The sequence below is a fragment of the Microcebus murinus genome, chromosome 3, assembly GCF_040939455.1.
Source record: "Microcebus murinus isolate Inina chromosome 3, M.murinus_Inina_mat1.0, whole genome shotgun sequence".
NCBI classification, from domain to species: Eukaryota; Metazoa; Chordata; class Mammalia; order Primates; family Cheirogaleidae; genus Microcebus; species Microcebus murinus.
The window spans coordinates 86,159,651-86,187,366 of record NC_134106.1 but is presented as its reverse complement, the minus strand read 5'-3'; the positions used below and the strand labels follow the sequence as shown (position 1 = coordinate 86,187,366).

At 35.5% G+C, this 27,716-nt stretch overlaps 1 protein-coding gene across 4 annotated transcripts in view; it reads right to left on the bottom strand.

The window, feature by feature from the left end:
• The window catches only part of CCDC138 (coiled-coil domain containing 138), a 117,650-nt gene that overhangs the window by 26,966 nt on the left and 62,968 nt on the right, over positions 1 to 27,716 (bottom strand). For 3 of the 4 annotated variants that reach the window (XM_012737619.2, XM_012737620.2, XM_076001082.1), the window contains 3 exons: positions 24,455 to 24,571; positions 17,218 to 17,407; positions 380 to 556 (listed from right to left, as the gene is read on the bottom strand). In XM_012737619.2, the coding sequence (XP_012593073.1) occupies positions 380 to 556; positions 17,218 to 17,407; positions 24,455 to 24,571 (484 nt within the window). The remainder of the gene's footprint in view (positions 1 to 379; positions 557 to 17,217; positions 17,408 to 24,454; positions 24,572 to 27,716) is intronic. The other variant, XM_012737621.2, reaches the window with a different exon arrangement.

Below are 27,716 nucleotides of genomic sequence, written 5' to 3'. Positions count from 1 at the left end.
CAGGAATATTTGTGTCATTATTTTCAGTTTAGGTGGAGATATATTTGATGGCTTCACTCCTTCTGAGCTAACATGGAATATATGATTAGATCTGTCAGAACGATGGGACAAAAGAGAACAGAGAAAGAGGCTCAAATATGTGAGTAACATTTGCAGTGTACCCACATAATGAAGTACTGGAAATTGTGCTAAATTAGTAAAAATCTGAACAAAGGAGTGATGTTATTAATGCCCCAAACAGCTGTCAAAAATATTTTTAAGCATTTAAATTATAAAATGCAATAGTGTCTAATATGTGGAGTTATATATTCAGACCAAATGAGGATAGAAAAATCATCCTGTTTTCATTTCTGTTATGTATATAAAACTTAAAACTTACTAGATTCCACTGTCATCTGAAGCAAACTATCAATGACATTGGACAAAAGTCCTTTACTGGATATTTTTAGATGACTCAATAGTACTGGAACAGCTTGATATCCCAAAAACATGGTTTTTCCTTCATCTGTCTTCAAGTCCAAACAAAGAGAATCAAATGCCTGAGCCAGGTAATCAGCTGAAAAACAGTATGTAAAATCAACTGTTAGAGAACTAGCAGTTCTCTAATTGGGAAGCAAAAACAGAAGACAACAAGCAGATTCAAGAGAAATAAAAATTAAAGGACAAGAGATCACAGTCTAAATTTGGATTCTAATTAATTTGTTAGAATTCAAATGATAAGGGGGAAAATGAATTACATTATGATTGGGTAAATTCATTTAGAATTTTCAAATTTTAACACTAAAATAACAAATAAGCCCCATTTATTTTTTATACCAAGAAAGAAAACCAATGACTTAATAGTAAATACCACAAGTAATGTTTATTTTCCATGTGCAATAACTATTACATGCTTCTAAAAATTTAAACAGCATAAGTATTTCCATTTTCATAGCAGCTTTCTAAGATTACATATATTTTTTGTTGCTGCTTTGTAAATGTTTACCTATTTCAAAATGTAACTTTATACAAACTTGCTAAATGGATTTTAAACAAGGATTTCTGTCTCCTAGTAAAGATCAAACATTAGGCCATTCAAAGATAACTTCATAGGACTGAATATGCTCTGCTGTATTCCTTTCCATGATACATCTCCCATTAAAATGGCAGCAAGATTTTACCAAGACCAGTGCTGTAAGTACACCTGCTACATCAGAATCCCTGAAACTTTCTTTAAGATGTTCCACAGATGATTGGGAAGCCTATAAGCCAGGACTGGAATGCACTAATTTAACCATAATCAATGCAAATGAAATGTTAAGATATTTGCATCATTACACTTCAATGCACCAAACAACCCAAGTCACTACTCTTACAACAATTTTACACCATGCTTTTAAATGTACAATATTCAAGTTTTCTAAAACTCTCCTTTCGAAATACTATTCAAAGGAATAAAAAATTGTTCATGCTTTTCAAGTAACTGTGAATTAATTTTCTACTGAGATTTCTGTTTAAGAAGAGAAGGCTTGAGTACCTTGAAATATTAAAAGTATGATGGCATCACCATATTAAAATGTATTGTTCTCTGGCCTCATGTTGCATTTCTTCTTTACTATTTCAGCTTATATGAACAATAAGGAAACAATTTAAAACCCTAGTTATTAAGAAGGAGAGTTGAGAATAACTTGTGTGAAATTAACATACACATGAAAGAATTTTGAGAAATTAAGATGTATGCCTATGGATCAATTTATAGTACATTCCATTTTTATTTTTGGTAGAATTTAGTTCAAGGAACACTAACATTAATTACTATACTTAATTTTGTTGTTTTTGAAAAACCACTGCAAATAAATGTATATTAGGCTAAGCAAATTTGCTAGATTCTCTTCAGACTTGCCTTATTTAAAAACTTTTTTTTTTTTAAGCAACAACACAGGTAGAAGAATATAGATGAATCCTGAATGCAACTCTTTCCAGGAACAGAAGTTTTACCACAGCACCACCTACTGTACTTTACACAAATTACTTCATGTCTTAATATTATCATCTGACAAGATTAAATGGGTTGAATACTATATGGTATTTTTTTTAATTGAATTTTTTTTTAAGTTTTCAGGCCTAAAAATTGTCCTGTATTAACTTGGGAAGATGTAAAAATGGTATTTGGTTAGTTTTTCAAGAATGACCTTATCCTTGAGATAAATAAAAATTATGTCCCCATTTTAATTTCCCTAATAGTGAAAATTTTCTAAAAAGACCAATTTATCTTTGAAAAGAATATTTTTAAAAAATTTAGTTATCAATTATATCAAAATATATTTTTTTATGAATAGGTTATATTATTGAGTCTTTTAACAATGTCCTCACATTCAAATGTAATCCTTCCGTTCCTTATCAAAAGTCAATTATGAAAAAAAAAAAAGTCAATTATGTTGCTCTTTTTTTGTTTTGTTTTTTTACAAAATAGCAATCATTTATATTTTCAAAATGAAAAAATTAACATTTGGAAGTTCTCCCTTGTCTACTAAATTTATTAATCTCGTAACTGATATTTCTATTTTATAAATAGGAAACATCTTCTAACCAGAGTTAAGTCTATTATAATTTAAAAGTTTTCTTGTGTTAAAATTTTTAATTCTCCCAGAATTTACTGCAGTGCCTAATAAGACAGTATAACTAAATTTTATTTTTCTCATTCTCCTAATAGTATTTACTACGTAAATTTTTCCTATCCTGGCTCTTTTAAGTTGGCTTTCTTGTTATATTCCAAGATTACACAAACTAAAATCCAAAAGCTTCCTTCCAACCTTCAGCCTACTCAGAAAACACAAAATCAAAAAGGAATCATGACACTCTACAAAAAAGACACCTGCACTCGAATGTTTATAGCAGCACAATTCATAATTGCAAGGCTGTGGAAACAGCCCAAGTGCCCATCAATCCAAGAATGGATTAATAAAATGTGGTATATGTATACCATGGAGTACTATTCAGCTCTAAGAAACAATGGTGATATAGCACATCTTATATTTTCCTGGTTAGAGCTGGAACCCATACTACTAAGTGAAGTATCCCAAGAATGGAAAAACAAGCACCAGATATATTCTCCAGAAAACTGGTATTAACTGACTAGCACCTAAGTGGACACATAGGTACTACAGTAATAGGGTATTGGGCAGGTGGGAGGGGGGAGGGGGGAGGGGGGTGGGTATATACATACACAATGAGTGAGATGTGCACCATCTGGGGGATGGTCATGATGGAGACTCAGACTTTTGGGGGGAGGGGGGAAATGGGCATTTATTGAAACCTTAAAATCTGTACCCCCATAATATGCCAAAAGAAAAAAAAAATGCATGCTCAAAGTAAGGTGAATAATTCCTAGTTTGTTCACAGATTTGCAATCACCATAATCTTGGATTATTCATATTAAAATTCGCTTGGCGTGGGAAAAAAAAAAAAAAGGAATCAGCTCATCAGCTCTGGAATTTGATACTGATATGAATTTGGAGCCACTCACCTTTCTTTTTTCATGTTAATTTCCTCTCCCTCTTAACATGAGTCTAGAGAAAGCATTCCTCAGGGCAATATAAATCTTCAAAAGGTATTACAAAGGCACTTCATAAACTGTAAGACAGTATTCCCCAAATTGTCTTCCTCAGAGATTAGTCCTGCACACTGCTCTTCCACAAAGGTTTTGAAAGTTAAATAAGGTTGGGAAATGTTACATACAGTATATTCAAGTTTTAGAGATTTATAATGCCCGCTAGGACATTAAAGTAATGAAATTATTAAATTTTGCTTATCCTAAAATTTCCCAAACATTTCGAACTCCAGACCCCAATGACTACTCCTCCTCCTTTTTTTCTTGCAGTACATCCATTATTTAGCCCCAGAGCTGCTTTCCCATGAAACAGACTGCCAGGGTGTACTATACAAGTAGACATCTTTTTAAAGTAGTAATCAAAGGATCTGAGGGCCTCTCTGGGTTCTCACTCTATTTCCCACTGGGGAGCTGGCACAGTTTTTAAAAATATCTCTGAAGATCCCATTAAAAAAATATTTTTAATTTTAAAAGACTAATTCTGAATTTTTCAAATACACAGAAAAATAGAGAAAATGGTGTGAAAAATGCCCATGCTGTAGATTTAACAGCTGTTAACATTTTGCTATAAACACTTTTTAGAAAAGAAATAAAATGTTACAGAGAAAAAAAGTCAATTTAACAAAAATTAATAACAGATGTGTTTGTCATAAAATGGCAAATTGGGGGTGGTTTTACAACATTGCTGGACTATTTTGTCCCTTTATGAGGTTTGCCAAGTAATCAAAATTGGGAAAGGATGTTTTTATGAAGGGTGGTAATTTTTTAATACCGTAACGCAATCCTGTAACTTTTAAAATACATTTTACTGTTTTAAAAATGTATTCTTTAGATTTTTAATAAGATACTAACCCAGTTAATTATACTCATTCTGACAGTCTAGCAATGTCTTAATTAATTTTTCAATATTTATTACATCTCTGAAAGTTTATCTGATACCAAAGTAGACCTAAAAGATTGCTTTCAACTACATTATCTATGGACTCTTCCAAGTGATTTTGAAAGTAGCTTTAAAACATATTTGTAAATGAATTCTAAGCAGTTTCTTTGCTATCTCTTTAATAAATATGTTTTAAAGACATTTTCACAATCAGAATGAACATCTGAATAATTTTTCAAACTAAGAGAATATCAATTGTGTATTCATAATTGTGCATTTAGATAAAAGGTAAAAATCAATGTATATGTCTTTTAAAATGATAAATTAATGAATAATTATTTAGTCTGATTTTTCAACTTCCATTTCATATCCTAAAGTTAAAAAGTTTAAAAAGTTTAACTTTTTAAATATAAACACTGTTCAGAAATAGGAAACAATAATAAAAAAATCTAACTAAACCCTATTGGAAGTTGTCCATCTTCTCATGAAGACTTTTCAGAAAAGGCTACAGGATAAAGAAATGCTTACATAGGTTTTATAAAGAGATATCACTGGCTGAAAAGGCATTTAACTTTTAAAAAAATTAACTTAGAAATTTGACAAAATGCATAAGAAAAATAAATAAGACAATCAGAAAGTTACTAGGATGGACAAGAGATACCATTATGTGATCTTTGGTTAGAGCCTTTATTACCAATTATCATAGAAAGCTTATAATTCGCTAGATATTATGTCAATACAAATAAATTATAAACAGATTGAGTGAAAACAGTAAGTTGTAGAGCAGCACAGTACAATTAGGATTTTTTTAATAAGAAGATAAACCCAAAGTAATGCTGTGTTTTCTAAAGTTTCATATATATGTATACAAAAGTTTAAAAGGTCAGGAAGAAAGGACACCAAAATTGTAACAGACTCTCTCTGCAGAAAAACACAGAAGTTTTTATGGGGGAAGGGGAGTGGGGAGGTAAGTGTTTAGGTATTTTGAACACTGTTGTAATAAAATAAAAATAGATGTATTTATTACGTATGTAATTAAATATTTCTAAAACGATTTAAAAAATATAAATGTCTCAAAAATATATAAATGTACTGCACAAGGATGACATCCAAATTCATGAAGCATTCATTTTGGGAAGTGCAAAAATATATTAATGTAGCCAGGCATAGTGGCTTATGCCTGTAACCCTAGCACTTTAGAAGGCCAAGGCGGGAGGATGACTTGAGGCCAGGAAGGAGTTCAAGACGAGCCTGAGCAAGAGTGAGACCCTCATCTCTACAAAAAATTAGAAAAATTAGCCAGGTGTGGTGGTGTGCACCTGTAGCCCTGGCTACTTGGGAGGCTCAGGCAGGGAGATCACTTGAACCCAGGAGTTGGGGTTGCAGTGAACTATGATGATATTACAAAGGCAAGAGAGCAAGAAGTCCCTGTCTCCAAAACAAACAAACAAATATATATATGCGCACACCTCTAAGAATTGTTGTTAAAAATTTGATATGAAAACACTAAATTAGACTTCTCTCACATCACATGTATTTTTAAAATTTCAGCTGAATTAAAAACCTAAATGTAAAAGATAAGAGAAAAACATTATAAGAAAAGTTAGAATATAATTTTTAAACAGGAAGTTCAGAAACCATAGAAAATAGATATTATTTAATAAATAAAAATTTTAAATTTTGGTTTGGCAAGACAAACCATAAACACATGATAAACTAGAAAAAATCACATAGGACACAAAAAGGACCAATATTATTATTACCATCATCATTATTATTATTTTTGAGACAGAGTCTCACTCTGTCACCTGGGCTAGAGCACAGTGGCATCATTGTAGCTCACTGCAACCTCAAACTTTTGGGCTCAAGCAATCTTCTTGCCTCAGCTTTCTTGGCAGCTGGGACTACAGGTGCGTGCCATGATGCACAACTAATTTTTCTGTTTTTTGTAGAGATGGGGTCTTGCTCTTGCTCAGACTGGTCTCCAGCACCTGAACTCAATCTTCTACCTCGGCCTCCCAGAGTACTAGGTTTATAGGCATGAGCCACCATGCCTGGCCACAACCAGTATTATTTTTTAAAAAACCAATAAATAAAAAGAGAAATCATCCAATAGAAAATAAATCAAGGATATGAACAGGAAATTTACAGAAGAGAAGATGCAAATTTCCAAAAAACATATAAAAAGATGGTCAACCTTACTGGCAGTCAACAGAATGCAAATAAAAATAATTATGTGAAACTATTAATATGTTTACCCAATGAGGCTGACAAATGTTAAAAAATAGCATATAATACATACTGCTGAACAGACATAACAGCTACAGTCTTTTTGATAAGGAATCTGAAAACATTTGTTAAAATTTAAAATACATATATCCTTTTCATGTATCAATCTCACCTTGGTAAATTACTGTATCTAAATAAAAAGTTTCAATACTTCAGGATGTGTATAAAGATATGTATTGTATCATTATTTGAGAAACAAACAAACAAAAATGAGAAACAACTGGAATATCCCATTGATAGGAGGATGATTAAATAACTGTTGCCTAAGAAGTGAAAGACACTAAACAAAATATATTGAAAATAAAGTATTAGATCTATAGTGACGAACCTGGGGGTTAAACAGAGGAAGCTACAGAGGATAAAAATCAGGCTATTAAACCCTCAGGGTTTCCGCAAGAGTGGTACATACTTTTCCTTTCTATTCATAAATAATAGCATTTAAAAAATTGTTAGTATATGCACATACTATGTTTTTTAGCTTTAATGAAGTATAATTTACATACAAAATGTTTCACTTATTTAAAGTACACAATTTGGTGAGTTTTCCCACCTCTGAACCCATCCCCACAATCAGGAAAAATCTGTCACCCCCAAAACCTTCCTCATGCCCTTTGCAATCCCTCCCTCTATCACCAGCAGTCACCCCAGGTAATCACTAATTTACCTTCTGTTATTATAGATGATTTTGCATTTCTAAGGATTTTATATAAATACAATCATACAGAATATACATTTCTTTGTCTTGTTTCTTTCACTTGGCATAATGGAGATTCATTCATGTTGTTGCATGTACAACAGTTTGTCCTCTTCATCGCCCAGTAGTATTCCATTGTGTGGATGTATCGCCATTTGTTTCTCTATTCACCTGTTGATGGACATTTCGGCTGTTTCCAGGTTGTGCTATTATAAATAAAGCTGCTACGAACAGGCTGTGAACAAGTATGTGTGTATACATATGCTTTCATTCCTTTTGGGACAATGGAAATGGAGTGGAATGGATGAATCATACAGCAAACAGTATGTTCAACTTCTAACAAACTTCTTAAAAAACAGTCAAAGTGATCTCCAAAGTGGTGACACCATTTCACATTCCTGCTGGCAATGAATAAGAGTTCCAGGTGCCCTGAATCCTCACAATCCTCGCATTTGGTATAGTATCTACTTTTAGTCATTTCACTGATGTGTAATGGTATCACATTGCTGTTTGAGTCTGCAATTTCCTAACGAGTAATGATGCTGAGGATCTTTACATGTGTTTCTTTGCTATTCATGTTTCTTCGTTGATGAGGTTCTGTTTAAATCTGTTTCCTATTGTTATTGAGTTGTAAGAAAGTGCTTTTTGTATTCTAGATACAAGCCCTTTATCAGATCTATGATTTGCAAATAATTTCTTTCACTCTTTGACTTCCATTTTCACAAGTGTCTTTTGAAAAACCAAAATTCTTAATTTTGATAAGGTCCAATTTATTAAGTTCTTATAATTCATGCATATTGAATCCTATTTAAGAAAAATTTGCCAAATCCAAGGTTATAAGGTCATTCAAATAATCTCATGTTTTCTTCTGTAAGTTTAGAGTTTTAACTCCAATTTATGTTTACAATACATTTCAAGACAATTTTTGTATGTGTTGTAAGGTAAGAGTTGAGGTACTTTCTTGTTTGTTTGTTTGCATATGGATGTACCATTGTGGCAAGGATTATCCTTTCTTTATTGAATTGCCTGGGCAACTTGTTGAAAAATCACCTGACCATAAATGTGTAGGTCTATTTATGGATTCTTTATCCTGTCCCACTGATGTCTACCTTTACACTAACACCACACTATCTTGAAATCAGGCAGCATAAATAATTCAAAACTTGCTGTTTTTAAGTTGTTTTGGCCAGGCGTGGTGGCTCACTCCTGTAATCCTGGCATTCTGGGAGGCTGAGGTGGGAGGATCATTTGAACTCAGGAGTCCAAGACCAGCCTTAGCAAGAGTGAGACCCTGTCTCTACTAAAAAAAAAAAAAAAATAGAAATAAAGTAGCTGGACAACTAAAAACATACAGAAAAAATTAGCCAGGCATGGTGGCTCATGCCTGTCATCCCAGCTACTTGGGAGGCTAAGGTAGGATTGCTTGAGCCCAGGAGTTTGAGGTTGCTGTGAGCCTGGCTGACACCATGGCACTCTAGCCCAGGCCACAGACACTCTCTAAAAAAAAAAAAAAAATGTTTTGAGTATTCTAAGTCCTCTGCATTTCTCTGTGAACTTTTTATTTTTCTTTCAATAGATTTATGAGGTACAAGTGTTTTTGTTACAAAGAATGAATTGTATAATATGTAATGCTGAAAGTCAGGGCTTTTACTGCCCCTGTCACCCAATTAGTGTAACATTGTACCCAATGGATAGATCTTTATCCCTCATCCTCTTCCTAGCCTCTCCCCTCCTGTTTTCAATGTCCATTACACCACTTTATGACCATTTTTACCCCTCATTTAGCTCTCGCTTATAAGAACATGCAGTATTCATTTTTCTATTCCTGAGATACTTCTCTACGTGAACTTTATAATCAACTTATCAATTTCTACCTAAGAACCTAATGGAATGTTGATTGGGATTGCTTTGAATCTATACATCAATTTGGGGAGAACTGACATCTTAACAACATTGAATCTTATGACCCATGAACAAAGTATATCTCTCTCCATGTATTTAGGTCTTTAAATTCTCTCAGAATACTTTATATTAACAGTTTCAGTGTACACTATATCTTTTGTCTCTCACATATTTATCTCAAGAGTATTTCATATTTTTAGTCTGGAAGTCTGCATAGAATGCTTGGTAGAATTCACCTGTGAAACTATATGGGCCTGTAATTTTCCTGAAGAGGAATTTTATAACTACAAATTCAATTTCCATAATAGATATAGGTACATTCAGGTTATCCATTTCCTCTTAAGTGAAATTTGGTATTTTACATCTTTCAAGTAATGTGTCCATTTCCTCTAAACTGTCGAATTTATTGGCATTAAATTGTTTAGACAATTTCTTTCTTCTTTCTTTCTCTTTTTTCTCTTTCTTTCTTTCTTTCTTTCTTTCTTTCTTTCTTTCTTTCTTTCTTTCTTTCTTTCTTTCTTTCTCTTTCTTTCTTTCTTTCTTGTTTTTAACTTTTTTGTTTGTTTTTTTAGCGTATTATAGGGGTACAAGTGTTAAGGTTACATATATTGCCCATGCCCCCTTCCCCCCTCGAGTAAGAGCTTCAAGCGTGTCCATCCCCCAAATGTTGCACATCTTACTCATTGTGATTGTGTATACCCATCCCCTCCTCCCCCTTCCCACCCTCCCAACACCCGATAAATGTTACTCCTATTACTTAGGTGTTGATCCGTTAATACCAATTTGCTGGTGAGTACATGTGGTGGTTGTTTTCCCATTCTTGAGATACTTCACTTAGTAGAATGGGTTCCAGCTGTATCCAGGAATATACAAGAGGTGCTATATCACCATTGTTTCTTAAAGCTGAGTAGTATTCCATGGTATACATATACCACATTTTATTAATCCATTCTTCGATTGATGGGCACTTGGGTTGTTTCCACAGCTTTGCAATTGTGAATTGTGCTGCTATAAACATTGAAGTGCAGGTGTCTTTTTCATAAAGTGACTTTTGATCTTTTGGGTAGATGCCCAGTAGTGGAATTGCTGGATCAAATGGTAGATCTACTTGTATCACTTTGAGGTATCTCCATATTGCTTTCCACAGAGGTTGAACTAGTTTGCAGTCCCACCAGCAGTGTAGGAGTGTTCCTCTCTCTCCGCATCCACGCCAGCATTTGTTGTTTTGATAAGGGCCATTCTCACTGGAGTTAAGTGATATCTCATTGTGGTTTTGATTTGCATTTCCCTGACGATTAGAGATGTTGAACATGGGCAAAGGACATGAACTTCTCAGAAGAAGACAGAATAATGGCCAACAAACATATGAAAAAATGTTCTTTCTTTATTTTTTGAATGCCTATAGGATCCCTAATGATCACCCTCTCTCATTTCTGATATTGGTAAATTTACATCATGTCTTTTTTTTCTACTCAGCCTGGCTAGAGGTTTATCAATTTATCAGTTTTCTCAATAAAAGAGCTTTGGTTTCACTAATTTTTCTCTATTATTTTTCATATATTTTCACATATTTCTTTTCTTATACTGATTATAACCTTTCAGTTTGCATTGGATTTAATTTGCCACCCTTTTTCTACTATTTAAAGGCATTCAATGCTATCAATTTCCCTTTGAGCACTACTTTAGCTGCATCCCACAGATTTTGTTATGCTATGTTTTCACTTGGTTCAGAATTATTTCTAATTTTTCTTTTGATTTCTTCTTTGGCCGTGAGTTATATAAAAGCATGTTAGTTTCCAAATACTTGAAAATTTTCCAGTTATTTTTCTGTTATTTATTTCTAGGCCAGACCACATACTTTGTATTGAATCTTTTAAAATTTGTTAAGATTCGTTTTATGGCCTAAAATATGGTCTATTTTATCAATATACTGTATATACTTAAAAAGAATGTGTATTCCATTGTGGTTAGGTGGAGTATCCTATAAATAGATCAAGTTGGTTGACAGTGTTCTTACTCTCTGCCTACTTGTTCTATCAATTACTTATGAATGTTGGAACTTCTAAGTTTATTGTGGACTTGTTTCTTCTTTCAGTTCTAACAATTTTTCCTTCAGGTTATTAGGTATATTAAAGGTTTAGGATTATGATGTTCTCTTGATGAATTGACCACTTATCATTTTGAAATGATCCTCTTTATCTCTGAAAATAGTCTTTGCAACTTCCTTTGCCTAATATTAATATAGTGATTCTGACTTTCTCTTCATTAGTGTTAATATGGCATATCCTTTTCCATTTGTTTACTTGTAATCTATCTGTGTCTTTATATTTAAAATGGGATCCTTGTAAGCAACATATAGTTGGGTCTTGTTTTTCATCCAATCAGATAAACTCTGCCTTTTAATCGAAGTGTTTATCTCCTTTGTTGGCATATTAGCTATACATCTTTTTATTAAGGTTTTATATATAAACATTTTTAAGTTATAGCAGTCTACTTTCAAGTAATATACCATTTCATGTATAAGAAATTTACTATACTGTAATTCTATTTCAGCCCAGTTAGACTTTATTATATTGTTGCCAACACATTTTACTTCTACATATAAGCTCCACAATCCAATACATTCTTATTATTTTTTATTTAAACAGTCAATTATTCCCCCAAACCCCCCAGAAAACAACCTTTTCTTTTCTCTTGGGCTGACTGCTTCAGTGTCCACCAAAAAACTTTCCTAAGGCATTTTATTTGGAAATGTTCTGAACTTGCTACCTGCATGCAGTTTGAGGCAATTTCATTACCTTTTGGGTTTGTCTCTATCATATCTGGGCTGCTTCAAACATGGGACAGTGACTTACCATATGCATCTAAATTCATATATATTTGAACATATTATTTTTAAACATGTTTTAAAATACTTAAATGTATTAAATGTATGTTAATATATTTATCCACCCAACCTACATGTAAAACACCTGGAAGCCAAGCAAAACTTTTCTCCTTATGTTGTTTCAGAATTTTATTAAACAAATAATTCATTGAACACATTCAATGTAATATACACTGCGCCAGGCATTTAGCCACCAATATCTCATCTTATTTTCATGTGAAATATTATTTTTGTACTATAGGGTAATAAATTAATGCTTTAAAATGAAACCACTTGATCAGAATTTGTAAGAATTTGAGACTGAGAGACCAGGCCTTGCTCTTTTGCCCTTGTGAACCTAACACTGGGGGAGACAGGCCGACAGCCACTAAATTATTCTTCTTTAGCCTTGCCCTATGAGTCAGGCAGCCAGATGTGGAAAAGGATCAACTGGGGGTTTGGGGAAGGGTTGTCCAGAGGTACAGCCTGCCCCATCTCAATGCCCTATAAGCGTAAAGACGGACAGGTTCCAGGAGCTTGCTATGGGGCAGCACGGGCAAGACAAACAACTGCCTAGTGTTTGCAGAGTTGGGGGGATGGCATCCCAAGGGCTCCTCAGACAGCCATCCTGGAACCCTGGTAGTGTTGGTGTTGTGCTGACTATGCCTCCTACAAGGATGGCCTGCCCCATGAGCTTGATGTACCATGTGGTAAGTCCTACCTTTGGCCTCTGAAGGCCATAGTCCAGTTAGAGATAGATTCAATCCACTTCTATTCTGCCAATCAAATTCAGACATTTTCCTTTTGGTTACATTTGGAGGAGACTGAGGTAGGGAGCAACTTAATGCTGATCCTTGAGTCAAGAAATGGAGTTATATAGTGGAAAATGCCCTAAACTTTGAATCAAAAAGCCCTGGTTTCAAATATGAGGCCTGCAAGTTGCTTAGTGACCTTGGGCAAGCCAATGAAACTTTTGTGAGTCTCAATTTTTTCATTTGCAATTTGGGATAGAAATGTTTATTGCTATTGTGAGGATTAAATAGTGTATAGCAGTGGTTCTCAAATGTGGGCAATTTTGTTCCCCAGGAGACATATGACAATGTTTGGAAACATTCGGGTTGTCTCAAGTGGGATAGTGCTGGCATCTGGTTGGCAGAGGGCAAGGATTCTGATAAACAACCTACAATGCCAATAGTACTGAGGTTGAGAAACCCTGGTGTATATATACCATTAGGCTTTTTCTAGTGTTCAGCATCCAAGAGGGTGTTAAGGTTAACTGCATTAGATTAGACTGTGAAGAGCAGGACTCCTCATTGCTGGGCCTCTTAATAGGCCCCCCATTCCTCCATAACTTGCCTCAGGGGCCTAGACAATCGCTTAGGGTGAGAGCTGTGAATGTGCTAGTCCTCATCTGTCAGGGAACATGGGACTAGGAGGCCTGAGTCTTACAGAGGACACTTCCTTTTCTGGGCCTGGCTCTCACCACCTGTACCAGGACAGTGTCTGACAGAGCTTCTGAGGGCCATCTGGCTCTGATGTTTCTTCCTAGGTGCTGGCATATGCTGGGATATGACTAGGACCAAGGCTCCTTTTATACCTGTATTCACTTGCAACCTCTCACAGCTCCAGGACTCACATCCTACCTGCATGCAGCTCTGGAGAGAGGACAAGCAGTTGGGGAGTTCTCTTCTCCCTAGGATCCCTTAGCATCTGGGCTTCTTTCTTTTCATTTTTTTTTTTTTTTCCTGAGACAGAGTCTTACTCTGTCACCCCAGGTAGGGTGCAGTGGTGTCAGCCTAGTTCACTGCAACCTCAAACTCCTGGGCTCAAGGGATTCTCCTGCCTCAGCCTCCTGAGTAGCTGGGACTACAGGTGTGTACCACCACACCCAGCTAATTTTTTCTATTTTTAGTTACCCGGCTAATTTTTTCTATTTTTTTTTGTTTTGTTTTTTTAGTAGAGATGGGATCTCACTCTTGCTCAGGTTGGTTTTAAACTCCTGAGCTCAAACGATCTTCCTGCCTTGGCCTCCCAGAGTGCTAGGATTACAGGCGTGAGCCACCGTGCCTGGCCTGGGTTTCTTTCTTGACAGTAGCAACTTGTGCCTTAGCCCTAAGTGGTAGCTGAATAATAATAGAGCCTACCAGGTATGGGCTTAAAAGAGACCCTTGTGCCTAGGCTGGGTGTGGCTAGTCCATGAGGAAAAGGAGGACTCTAATATCTCTTCCTTGTTCCACAGTGATTAGTCTCAGGTCTTTTTTGAGGCCACCAGGCTGAGAAACATGCAGCAAAGGGTATCTGCTAGGCAGGAGCCTCATGAGAGAGAATCGCTGACAGTGAGTGTGAATGGAAATTAGCAGAGCAGAGAATGAAGTCAGGCAGACAAGTCTAAATGATCAAAGGAGAAGTGATGAGGCCACTGAAAGGTCAGAGAGAAGAGGTGAACAGGAGAGCTGGATTTAGACAGCATTCTTGAACTCCAGTGGCCAGAGGTCAGCAGGGTATGGAGAAGAGAGGTGACACCCAGATGTCTAGAGAAGACCAAAGAAGACAGGAGAAGAACAGGAATGACCAGGAGCTTAAGTTGGACATGCTCCTTATGTTTGTGTTTATAGTTTTTACAACATTTGAAGAATTTGGGGCCATTATTTCTGAAATATTTTTTGTCTTCCCCCTTCATAGACTCTAAGGACATATATATATTTTTTGTTTTTCACAGATTTCTTTTCTCCGTGAAATTCATTTTGGACAGTTTGTATTGATTGCTACGTATTCTAGTTCACTAGTCTTTTGCCTGCAATGTCTAATTCTCTCTAGTATATTTTTAATCTCAGGCACTGTGACTGTCATCTCTAGAAATGTGATTGATATATTTTTTCCCCTTATGTTCCACATGTCTCCTTACCAAGCTCATGCTTTCCTCTATTTTCTTAAATGTATGGGATATCATTATAATAACTGTTTTAAAATCCTTGTCTGCTAATTCTATCATCCATATCACGTTGGATATGATTCTATGTTCTTAAAAAATTACTTGCACAGGGAAACAATCAAATTCATTAATTCAATAAATGACTATGAAGTACTAATTTTAAGACATTTCTGACAGTACTATTCCAATTGTACTGTTTTGATGTATTAAATCAATTATTACTCATTTTTTATTATTACATATTATGATTGTTTTAAAGTCTGCTGAGGTAAGCCTCTGATCCAGTGTTACTGTTTTATTTGTTTTAAATCATTACATTTGTTGGAAATTATTTTTCCACATAAGCTTCACTAGCACTTCCTCAATTTACACTAAAACTATACTGGAATTTTAACTGGTGTTACACTAAGCCACATGGAACATCTTCTAATTTTTAATACACTTGGTCTTTGGAGGTAAGAAGAATAAAAGTCCTTTATTTCTGACATTTAACTTCAGCATCAATCTTTATCAACCTATTTATGCATCCATTTTTTATCCATATCTTTATGCCCTGCTATTTCTTTAAAAACCTTCAATTTATATACAGTATCCATGAATTAATAGTTTTCCTTACTCCTTTCGAATATTCATACTTTATTTTTTCATGGCTCATTACAAATGGTTGGCAGGTCCATTTGTAATGGACCGGTACTGCACAGAAATGGTGACAAGGAGCACCCAATTCCCACCTATTTTACTTTCTCTTTTCAAATAAACATCCTTTATTGCATTTCTCCCTTTTTCAGAGTTTTATCACAGGAATGAACAATATATGATATCAAATGATGTTATATGTTGATATATGATTTTAAATATTTTTCTTAAATAATTAATGACTACTAATTTTTCTTATATTAAAGTGGCTTTGAATTCCTGATGTTAACCTTATTTGATCTCTGGTGAACTAATGTGTGGCTATGGTCTATCAGCTAAAACTCTATTTAGAGTCTGTCTATATGTGTGTGTGTGTGTGTGTGTGTGTGTGTGTGTGTTTTAAGTTTCTGAGATAAGTCTGCAGTGAACTTTATTTTGGGCTAATACTCTCTTCTCATAAATAGGCTTTCAAACACTTACTGCCTAGTCCATTATAATTTTGAGAACTATAACCATATGGGGGCAAAATTACTAATGAAGACAAAGTTATAGAGCATTCTGTTTTTTCATCAAGTTCATACCATCAGGAGTGACTAAATAAAACATACTTCAGAGAAAGAAACCAAATTAAATTACTGTCCTTGTCCACTCAGAAAAACAGCCAGTCTAAGTCATATAATTTAACAAAAAAAGATGGTATATTTATTGACTGCATTAGCATAATTCACTTTAACAAAAAGTATCATATTTAATAATCTAAAAAGATAACTAGTTATAGCTACATATTAAGTATGGCCAACTTTGATTGAATGATTATGTTTAATTCATTCATTTCCTTATTCACCAAGCACCATGCTAGGTGCAGGGAGATACAATGGTAAACAAGACATGTTTCTTCTTCAGTAAACTTACAAACTAGGGCAGGGACTGACAAACCTTTTCTGTAAAGGTCCAAATAATAATAGAGGTTTTGGAGGCCATTCAGTCTCTGTTGCCAACTACTCAACTCCGTCACTGTAGGGCAAAAGGAGTCATAGACAATACCTAACAAATTATTTACAAAATAAGTGGTGGGAAAGATTTTGCCCATGAACTATAGTTTTCTAAGCCATTCACTAGTGGAAAATAATAAACTAGCAATTTGAATCTTATGTGGCAAATAGAACAATAGTGGTAAGCAAAGGGTGTTATGGAAACATGACCTAAGAGAATCAACCAGGCTTTCTGGGAGGAGGCAACAATCCAACTAAAGACTTTATTTCTCAAATTCAGCAAATAAAAGTAGTTTTTTATAACATACCATTATAAAACTCAAAATTTCATTCCAAAATTGTAGAACATATTTGACTCCAAAAGAATTGCTTTATTATACAGAATTCTCCCCTAGCAGTTTACCAAATTTATACTATAAGCACATGTGAAAGCTTACCTTGAGTGACTGTTTTGAGAACAATTAAGGTTGATAAAAATCTCAATGGCAAATTAGAGCTCTTAAAGAAAGCAGCTGTCTTTGGTTTATTCTCCACAGATTGCTCTAAAACATCCTGATTTCCTTTAGTTACTACTCCTTTAAATATGTCTTCACCCAATCTCCTCAATGTTGATATCATAGTTGAATGCTGTTAAAAAAATATATATAATCTTTGTATATTTATTCATGTTTAGAAAATACCTATTTTAGGTACTACAGTCAAATATATGAACTAAAAGTGAATTTTTTTGCTAAAAGTTGAAAATATGCAAGATTGGAAAGTGACAATTTTATAATCAACTTTTAATAAATTATTTACCTATGACTTTGTATTCTTCTAAAACATGTAAGAACATAAGATTGTGCTATATTTCTGGCACAGAGAAGCATGACCACAACAGAGGTGAACTACCTACTCTCTCAGTTCCTCATTTCTCCACCATCACTGACAACTGGCTTATCAGGTACATCTTAACTGGGTTTGCATATGGAACTGACTGTCTAGATTTAGCAGGGGTCCTCAAACTTTTTAAACAGGGGGCCAGTTCATTGTCCCTCAGACCGCTGGAGGGCCGTTGGAGAGTGCGGAGCACATTCCACACATGCGCACCGTGGGCCCCCGACAAGTCGGCTGCTAAGCAGGACAGGCAGCAGTGGCAAAAACACCCGGCGGGCCGGATAAATGTCCTTGGCGGGCCGCATGTGGCCCGCAGGCTGTAGTTTGAGGACGCCTGGTCTAGAACTTCACTGCCTCCAGCTCACTCTGATCATAAATGTCACAGTGATTCTAAAAACTATTAACTATTTCAAAAGAATAAAATGCTGGGTTGGAGTCAAGGATAATTCTCACAAAGAATAAACTAAAACAAGAAAACGGGCAAAATAGAAATAATATCATAGAACTACCCTAAAATAACATATAATCTAATGGCATTCCACATATCCATTAAGAATCAAATGAAAGGAAACCATTTCAAATTGTTGCAGATGAGTGTGCTTAAACCAGACTCTCCTATCATTGAGTTGTGTAGCATGGGAATTTGTGACCAACTGGTTCCCAATTCAGTACTGATATTGCAATGTAGATAACAAGTTTCAGCTTTTGAATTTCAGGATCTAAAATCAGAAACAAATATATTGAGATTTTGTGGGTATCAACGGCCAAATGGTTGCGTGGTGAGAGGCACAAGTAGTGCAATCTAACTTAAATGTACTGTTGGCTCACATCGGTAATCCTAGCACTTTGGGAGGCCAAGATGGGATGATTGCTTGTGGCCAGGAATTTGAGATCAGTCTAGGAAACGTAGCAAGGCCCTGACTCTACCAAAAATATAGTTTAAAAAATTAGCCAGGTGTGGTGGCACATGCCAGTAGTTCTAGCTGTTGGGAAGGCTGAGGCAGGAGGATCCCTTGAGCTCAGAATTTTGAGGCTATAGTGAGCTAGAATCATGCCAGTGCACTACAGCCTAGGTGACAGATTGAGACACTATCTCTTTAAAAGTAAAAAAAAAAAGTGTGTGTGTGTGTGTGTGTGTGTGTATAGTCAAGATTTTTAAAAATAATACATGTGTATTTTAAAACCTTTGTGTGAAAAAGATAATAGAAAAAGTATTTCAAGTTTCTACTTATAGTGTATTAAAATGATAGGATTAAGGACATTTTACTTATTTTTTTGCCTTTTTATTATCTCTAATACTTTATACTACTTTTATAATGAAAAAATAAACTTAAAAATATATGTGTGGCTAGTATTTCCCTTTCATTGAAGGAGAAGACAAGTCACAAAAATAGCATTTTTGATTGTAGTTGAAGCATTGCCTAAGGATACAACAATCTTTGCTAAAAGTAATCAGACCCAAAATGTCTATTTTTGAATTTCAAATCCCTCATCATACCAAGAACCAGAAAGATCTCAAACTGAATGAAGAAAGACAATCAAACACTGTCAGTATCAATATGATAAGAAATTAGAATTATCTGACAAAGATTTTAAAGCAGTCATGATAAAATAAGCAATTGCAAACACTTTCAGAAAATCTCATCAAAGACAGAGAAAGTCCTACTGAGAATATACAGAAGAACCAAATGGAAATTTTACAACTGGAAATACAATAACCAAAATTAAGAAAAGAAAAAACAGAAACAGAAACAAAAAAACCAATTCAATAGAAAATGGAAGGGATAGAGGAAAGAATCAGTTAACTGCAAAATAAAACAACAGAAAATACCCAACCCAAATAATCAAAGACAAACTAGAAAAACAACAACCATCATCACCACAAGAACTTCAAGTAACTGAGAGACCATAATAAAAGATGTAAAATCATATCCTTGGAATCCCAGAAGGGGAGGAAAAATCAGGTAGGGCTAAAAAATACTTAAATTATGGCTGAAAATTTCCCAGATTTGGCACACAAAAAAAGTGTAGATACTGATGAAGCTGAGAAAACCCCAAACAGGATAAATCCACAGAGATGAACATCTCCACATAAATCCACAGAGATGAAGACCTATCATTCCCAAACGTATGAAAACTAAAGACAAAAAAAATATATGCATAGAAAGCAGCAAGAGTTAAATGACACCTTACATATATGGGGAACATATTAATAATTCAAATGACAGTAGATTTCTTACCAGAAATCACAGAAGTTAGAAGGAATTGGCACAACATTTTGCAAGTACTGAAAGTAAAGAACTGCCATTCCCAAATCCAACACCCAATGAAAATATCCTTCAGAAATGAAAGGAAATCAAGATATGTTAAGATAAACAAAAACTAAGAGGATCTGTCATCAGCAGATCTATCCTAGAAGAACAGATAAACAGGTTCTCTAGACCGGAAATGATAAAAGAAGGAACTGTAGGAACATCTGGAAGGAAGAAAGAATACAGTAAGCAAAAATACTGGTACATACAGTAGACTTTCCTTCTCTTCTTCAGTTTTATAAATTAGGTTTGATGGTTGAAGCAAAAATGATGACACTGTCTAATGTTCTAAATGTATGTAGGAAAACATTTAATGCAATTATGTTATAAAGGGAGGAGGTTAAGAGATGACAGGGAGGTAAGGTTTCTACATTTTACTTAAGATGGTAAAATAGCAATACCAGTAGATTATAATAAGTTATTTATACATATTGCTGTAGTGAATCCCTGTAACTTTAAGTTGCCTTGGCATCCATTTTAAATATAAGTTGGACTTTCTCATACCAGAAGCAGGGCTCAGTCACCCTTAACACAGTTTCCAATTCTATACCCTCAATTCCCCCCCCCCTCATTGTGGCCGAGCCAGGTATCTTCCTTATACAATTGCTTCCTGGTGACCACATCCTTGTGGGATAGCTAGATGTACCCTACTTGACTTGCTTTGCTGACCCTCACACCCCACATGGACTATGCATATATGCCACAGTGACTATCTCTCAGTCAACTATGTGGCCTCCTGGAACTTGTGCTTGCTTGTTTAAACTCAACAATTAGAACTCCTCATGGAAAATCTGCTTGGATAACACCCTAAACCTCAGTAAAGGTGTTGATCCATGGGTCCCTCTCTCTCTTTCTTCCTGCCTTCATTCGCTGACCTCCATGTGTGGCCTCCAGGTATGCCATGTAACCTCAAGATCTGTAAGCAATAAAATGTTTATTTCCATCTTGTCTCTGTCTTAATCATTGGAAGTATGCTTTCCATCTTAAAGATCCTAAACTAAACCAAATGTAACACCAAGAAGAACTATATAATAAGCTATACAGTGATTAACTCAAAACACTATAGATAAATGAAGATGTTTAACCCACAAGAAAGCACAAAAACAAAAGAAATGAAAAACAGAAACAAAAAAAAGTTAACAAAAAATAAAGTTACAGTTTAAGCCATAATATACCATATGTACATTAAGTATAAATGGCCTAAAAACACCAATTAAAACATAGAGCTTAACAAAGATGATTAAGAAAAAAATCTGAGCTGGTTGCAGTAGCACACATCTGTACTCCCAGCTACTCAGGAGGCTGAAGCAGGCGTCACTTGAGTCCAGGAGTTTGAAGCCAACCTGAGCAACATAGTAAGACCCCCTGATCTCTTAAAAAAAAAAAAAAACAGCAAGCAAACAATAAAAAAAAACCCAAAGAACTCAGCTACATGCTGATGCTAATTTCAAATATAACAATATAACCATGTCAAAGCAAAAGAATGGAAAAAGATATATCACAATAACATGAATCAAAGCAAAGCAGAGTGGCTATATTAATGTCAGATAAAGTGACTTCAGAGGCAAAGAAAACCATCCAAGACATAGAAAGACATCATAAAATGCGGCCGGGCGCTGTGGCTCACGCCTGTAATCCTAGCTCTTGGGAGGCCGAGGCGGGCGGATTGCTCAAGGTCAGGAGTTCAAAACCAGCCTGAGCAAGAGCAAGACCCCGTCTCTACTATAAATAGAAAGAAATTAATTGGCCAACTGATATATATATATATATAAAAAAGTAGCCGGGCATGGTGGCGCATGCCTGTAGTCCCAGCTACTCGGGAGGCTGAGGCAGGAGGATCGCTTGAGCCCAGGAGATTGAGGTTGCTGTGAGCTAGGCTGACGCCACGGCACTCACTCTAGCCTGGACAACAAAGTGAGACTCTGTCTCAAAAAAAAAAAAAAAAAAGAAAGAAAGACATCATAAAATGGTAAAAGGGCCGAACCACCAAGAAATATAACAATCCTAAATATATATGCACCAAGCAACAGAGTTATAACATATGTGAGGCAAAAACAGATGAAACTAATAGGAGAAACATATAAATCTACAATGATAGCTAGATAATTCAAAAGCCATTTCTCAATAATAGAACAATTAGACAAAATATTAGCAAGGATATAAAACAACTCAAAAAAAAATCATCAACAAATAGGATCAAACTGACATTTATGCAACAAACCACCCAACAACAGACTACATATCCTCAGCCATAAAACAACCTCAACAATACAACTAAAGTAGAAAAACAGAAAGATAAAAAAATAACCCACAACAAACTACTAAATAAATAACTCATGGGTCAAAGAGGAAGTATTAAGGGAAATTAAAAAATGCATGAAATTGAACATAAATGAAAATGCTACATATCAAAATCTGTGAAACATGCTTAAAGCAGGGCTGACAGGAAAATAACACTAAATGTATCTGTTAAAAAAGAAGAAAAGTCTCAAGTCAATAATCTAAGTTTTTACTTCAGTAATATAGAAAAGGGAGAGGAAAATAAATCCAAAGCAAGCAGAAGAAAATAATAAAGAAATTAATGAAATTGAAAACAAAAAAATAGAAAAAAAATCAATGAAACAAAGACACGATCCTTTGAAAGATCAATAAAATAGATAAATTTCTAGCAGAAATGACAAAGTAAAGAAAGAAGACATGAATTACCCTTATCAGAAATGAAACAGGGCTATCACTACAGATACTGAAGATATCAAAAGGATAATAAGAAAATAATATGAAATACTCTACACATAAATTTGACTAGACAAAATGGTTCAATTACTCAAAAAGCACCAACTATTAGAAATCACTAATATGAATTACTTAATTAGGATAGCCCTATAGCTATTAAGGGACTTGAATTCATCATTTAAAACCACCCCCAAAAGAAATCTAATGGTCTGAGGAGTTTCACTGGAGAATTCTACCAGATGTTTAAAGAAGAATTAATACTAACTCTATATAATTTCTTCCATAAAATAAAAAGGATAGAATACTTCCCAATTCATTTTATGAACCTAGCTTAGCCTCACACAAAATCAGACAGTTCAAAACAAATAAAACTATAAACCAATATCTCTTATTAATATAGATGTAAAATTCCTTAACAAAACATTAGCAAACAGAATTCAACAATATATAAAAAAGAATTAAATACCACAACCAAGTGGCTTTCTTTTGGGGATGCATGGCTGATTCAACATTTGAAATAGAATGTAATCCACCATATTAAAAATGTAAAGATGGGCCAGGCGCGGTGGCTCATGCCTGTAATCCTAGCACTCTGGGAGGCCCAGGCAGGCAGATCGCTCGAAGTCAGAAGTTTGAAACCAGCCTGAGCAAGAACGAGACCCTGTCTCTACTAAAAATAGAAAGAAATTAATTGGCCAATTAAAAATATATTAAAAAAAATTAGCCAGGCATGGTGGCACATGCCTGTAGTCCCAGCTACAGTCCCAGCTACTTGGGAGGCAGAGGCAGGAGGATCGCTTGAGCCCAGGAGTTTGAGGTTGCTGATGCCACGGCACTCTAGCCCGAGCAACAAGAGTGAGACTCTGTCTCAAAAAAACAAAACAAAACAAAAAAAAACACCAAGGTAAAGATGAAAAGAAAAACCACATGATCTTATCAACCAATGCAGAAAAAGCATGTGAAAAAATTCAACGCTCATTCATGATAAAAACCTCAGAAAAACAGGAAAAAGGGGGAACTAACTCAGTTTGATAAAAAAGCGTCTATAAAATACAACTAATCTTATACTTAATGGTGACAGATTGAACACTTCCCCCTAAGATGGAGAATAAGGCAAGGACATCTGCTCTCACCACTCAAATTCATCATTCTGGTATTAATTCTAGCTAATGAAAAGAAGGGAAAAGGAAATTAAAGGCATATATATATAGAAAACAAAAATAAGTCCCCATTTGCATATAACATGATAGTCTATAGAAAAATCCAAAGGAATCTTCAAGAAAACTCCTGAAGTTAATATGGTCAAGGTCATAGGATACAAAATAAACTGAAAAATCAATTATATTTGTATATAGTATCAATGATAACATGAACATTAAAATTAATAAGACAATACCAATTAAAACCATTAAAAAAACTGAAATACTCAGCTGAAAATCTAAAAAAAAGTACAGGAATTTTAGGCTGAGAACTATACAACACTGATGAAAGAAATCCAAGTTTAAATAAATGAAGAGACATTTTTTGTTTATCAATTAGGAGACTCACACAGTAAAGATGTCAATTCTTTTCAAACTGATATACAGGTTTAATGCAATCCCTATCACAATCCCAGCAAGATATCTTACAGGTAGAGAAGAGCATTCCAAAATATAAAGAGAACATATGCAAAAAAAATTGTGAAAGAACAATATCAAGAGAAATAATATTAAATAGAATATTACTTGAACATAGATTCCTATTAATCAATTACCTGTGTTCCAGCATCTAGCTGCCTTAGTGACCAATATATAAATTTTACAAAGGGCTCGTGAAGTTTGGCATTCACAAATGGCATCCACTGTAGCTGCTCTGTCACCACAGGCAAAAGCTAAAGATAAAATGATGGAAAATATAAAGGCACAGTATTTTTAAATGTCTGAAATCAATTACCATAATTTTCTAGAAATTACATTAAAAAAAGAAAAAAGAAGAGCTTTCCAACAAAAAATCTTCCCTTTAAAATCATATGTAATACAATCTGGCAATATATATTTGAAATTTTAAATATGTATTTTCTTTTGTCCAGCAATAGCATACCTAGTTCAAGAAGATTAACCTATACCAAGATAGTCTCTGAACCTTAAATGATTAAATAAATTTGTAGTACATAAATAACTATGAAAAATGATTAACCTAGGTTTGTATCTATTGCCATGGCATATTCTGGGGTGAAAAAGCTGGTTACAAAAGAGCAAATGGAATAAAGATCCCAATATATAAAATATGGCTATATGAATTATAATGGAAAAGAGACATATGAAAGAATCTGAAAAAAAAGCATTAAAACGATAGAATCAAGATGGCTGACCAAACACAGGTAGCATGTGAAGAACTACCACAAAGAAGAACCATAATAGTAAGCAGATATATTTTGAACAGATCATCTGTGAGAGAAAGCCTGGATTCATCAGAGGAGTAACAGGAAGAACCAAAAGTAAGGAGAGGGTTCAAGGCAGTTTGCCTGGCTGGGGACTGGGTGGAAGCCAGGAGAAGCTCCTGGACACGGGGAAACAGTAAATACACTCCAAAACAGGCTTCTACTATCTTGGCTATGAGAGAGTTTTGTTTTTTGTTTTTTGTTTTTTTTTTTTTTTAGAGAGTATTTTGACTCATGCAGGCCTTGGGCCTAACACAGGAAACTGCCTAGAGATTGCACAGAGATGTTGATCCAGAAAGGGAATCCATACAAAATCCCACAGATATCCAAGCCTACAGCTGAGCACCATTTCAAGAGCCTTGGAGGATCTACAGACATGGCTGCTGCTGCACTACTCTGAGGAGACAGGGGACACTGGCGGTTCCCAATAACCCTGGGAAGGTCCCCATTACCCTGCTGCAGACTGCTGTTGAGACTGTCTGAGACATGAGCAATTTGCACTCCACACAGCTTCCTGCCCACACTGCTTGCCTGGAAGGGGCCTCATCCTCTCTGATGGCAGGCCCAAGGTGCCATTTTGAGAGTTTAGTGCTGGACTGTGTTGTGCCCTGCCCTTGAGCTGGCTCAGGCCACGTTTGGAACAACCCAGCTATAGTTGCCATCTGGCTGAAGAGGGACAGGGAAACCAGACTCACCTAGGCACATTTAGAATAATACCCACCACCCAGCAACCAGTGGTTATGAGACAAATTACTCTCCACAGCTTCATGCACATCCTGCTTGCCTGAAAGAGGCTCCACCCTCTCTGATAGCAGGCCCAAGGTGCCATTTTGAGAGTTTAACACTGGGTTGTGCCTGGCCCGTGGGCCAAGATCAGCAGCTTCCATTCAGTCAAGGAGAGACACCAGAAAGCAGGCTCTCTCATGCATACCTAGGACAATACCCGCTGCCATGCAACGAGATGCCGTGACGACAAGTAACAAGTGGGCTGCACTTTCCACAACTTCTTGCCCATGTTGCTTGCCTGGGCCCCTCCACTCTGGTCACAGGTCCCCTCACTGGCACCACTTTGAGAGTTTAACGTTAGGCTGCACCCTACCCTCTGGCCAAGTTTGAGGCAACACAGCTGAGGCATCCACTTTGGCCGGGGAAGGACAGGTAAGACCAAGTTCTACTAAGCACACTCAGGACCATACCCACTGCCCTGCTACAGGCTGCCATGGGACTGGAGACTAGCCTGCTCAACGCATCATAGCTAACAGCAATGCTATATGTTGAACTGTCCTTGTTTTCTGTCCAGTCACATTTCTACATGGTTGTCAATCATGCCTATGTAATGAAGCCTCCATAAAAAACCAAGAGGACTAGGCTCAAACAGCTTACAGGCAGCTGAACATGAGAAGATTCCTGAAAGGTGGTGTGCCCAAGAGAGGGCATAGAAACCCCCTACCCTTTCCTGCATACCTCATCCTGTGCATCTCTTCTCTGTTTCCTTTGTGATATCCATTATAATAAATCAGTAAATGTGTTTCTGAGTTCTGTGAGCCACTCCAGCAAATTAATCGAACTCAAAAAGGGAGAGGGTCATGGGAACCACAACTGGAAGCCGGTCGGTCAGAAGTTCTGCAGGCCAGGACTTGCAAGTGCTGTCTGGGGGTGGAGGAGGTTGGGGACTGAGCCCTTACCCTGTGGGATCTGACCTATTTCCAGGCAATAGTGTCAGAATTGAATTAGAGGACACCCAGCTCTTGTCTACTGCTTGGTGTGTGGGGAAAAACCCCACATTTGGTCACAGAAGTCTTCTTCTGTGTTTATTTGATTGTTGTAGAGTTTAGAGGAAAGCAAGGTTTGGGGAGTGTTTTTCCCAAAGAAGATACCAATCAGAAAGAACTTGAAATTCCAGATATAGAATTCAAAATATTAACTTTAAAAAAGCTCAATGAGATTCAAGAGAAATCTGAAAACCAATACAAATAGATCAGAAAATCAATTCAGAATATGAATGAGAAATTTACCAAGGAAATAGATATCTTAAAAAAAATTCTGGAACTGAAAAACTTACTAACGGAAATACAAAATACATTCAAAAGCTTCAAGAATAGACTGGAACAAGCAGAAGAAAGAATCTCATAACTTGAAGAAAGGTCCTTTAAAATAATCCAGACAGACAAAAATAAAGAAAAAGAATTAAAAAGAATGAACAAAGTCTTCAAGACATCTGGGACTGGGATTACCTAAAGTGACCAAACTCATGAACTATCAGTATTCCCAATGAAAAGAGAGATTATTTAAGGAAATAATTAATGAAAATTTCCCATGTCTATCAAAAGAGTTAGACATCAAGGTATAGGAGTCCCAGAGATCCCTACACAAATACATTGCAAAAAGGACTTCACTGCAGCATATTATATTCAGGATGTCTAAAATCTAAGTGAAAGAAAGAACTTTAAAAATAGCAAGAAGAAAATACACTGGTATTTTGATAGGAATTACGCTGAATCTGTAGATTCATTATCAAGCATTATGTACTGTATATAATTGTGCCATACTTTTATACTACTGGCAGTGCAGTAGCTTTGTTTACATCAGCATCACC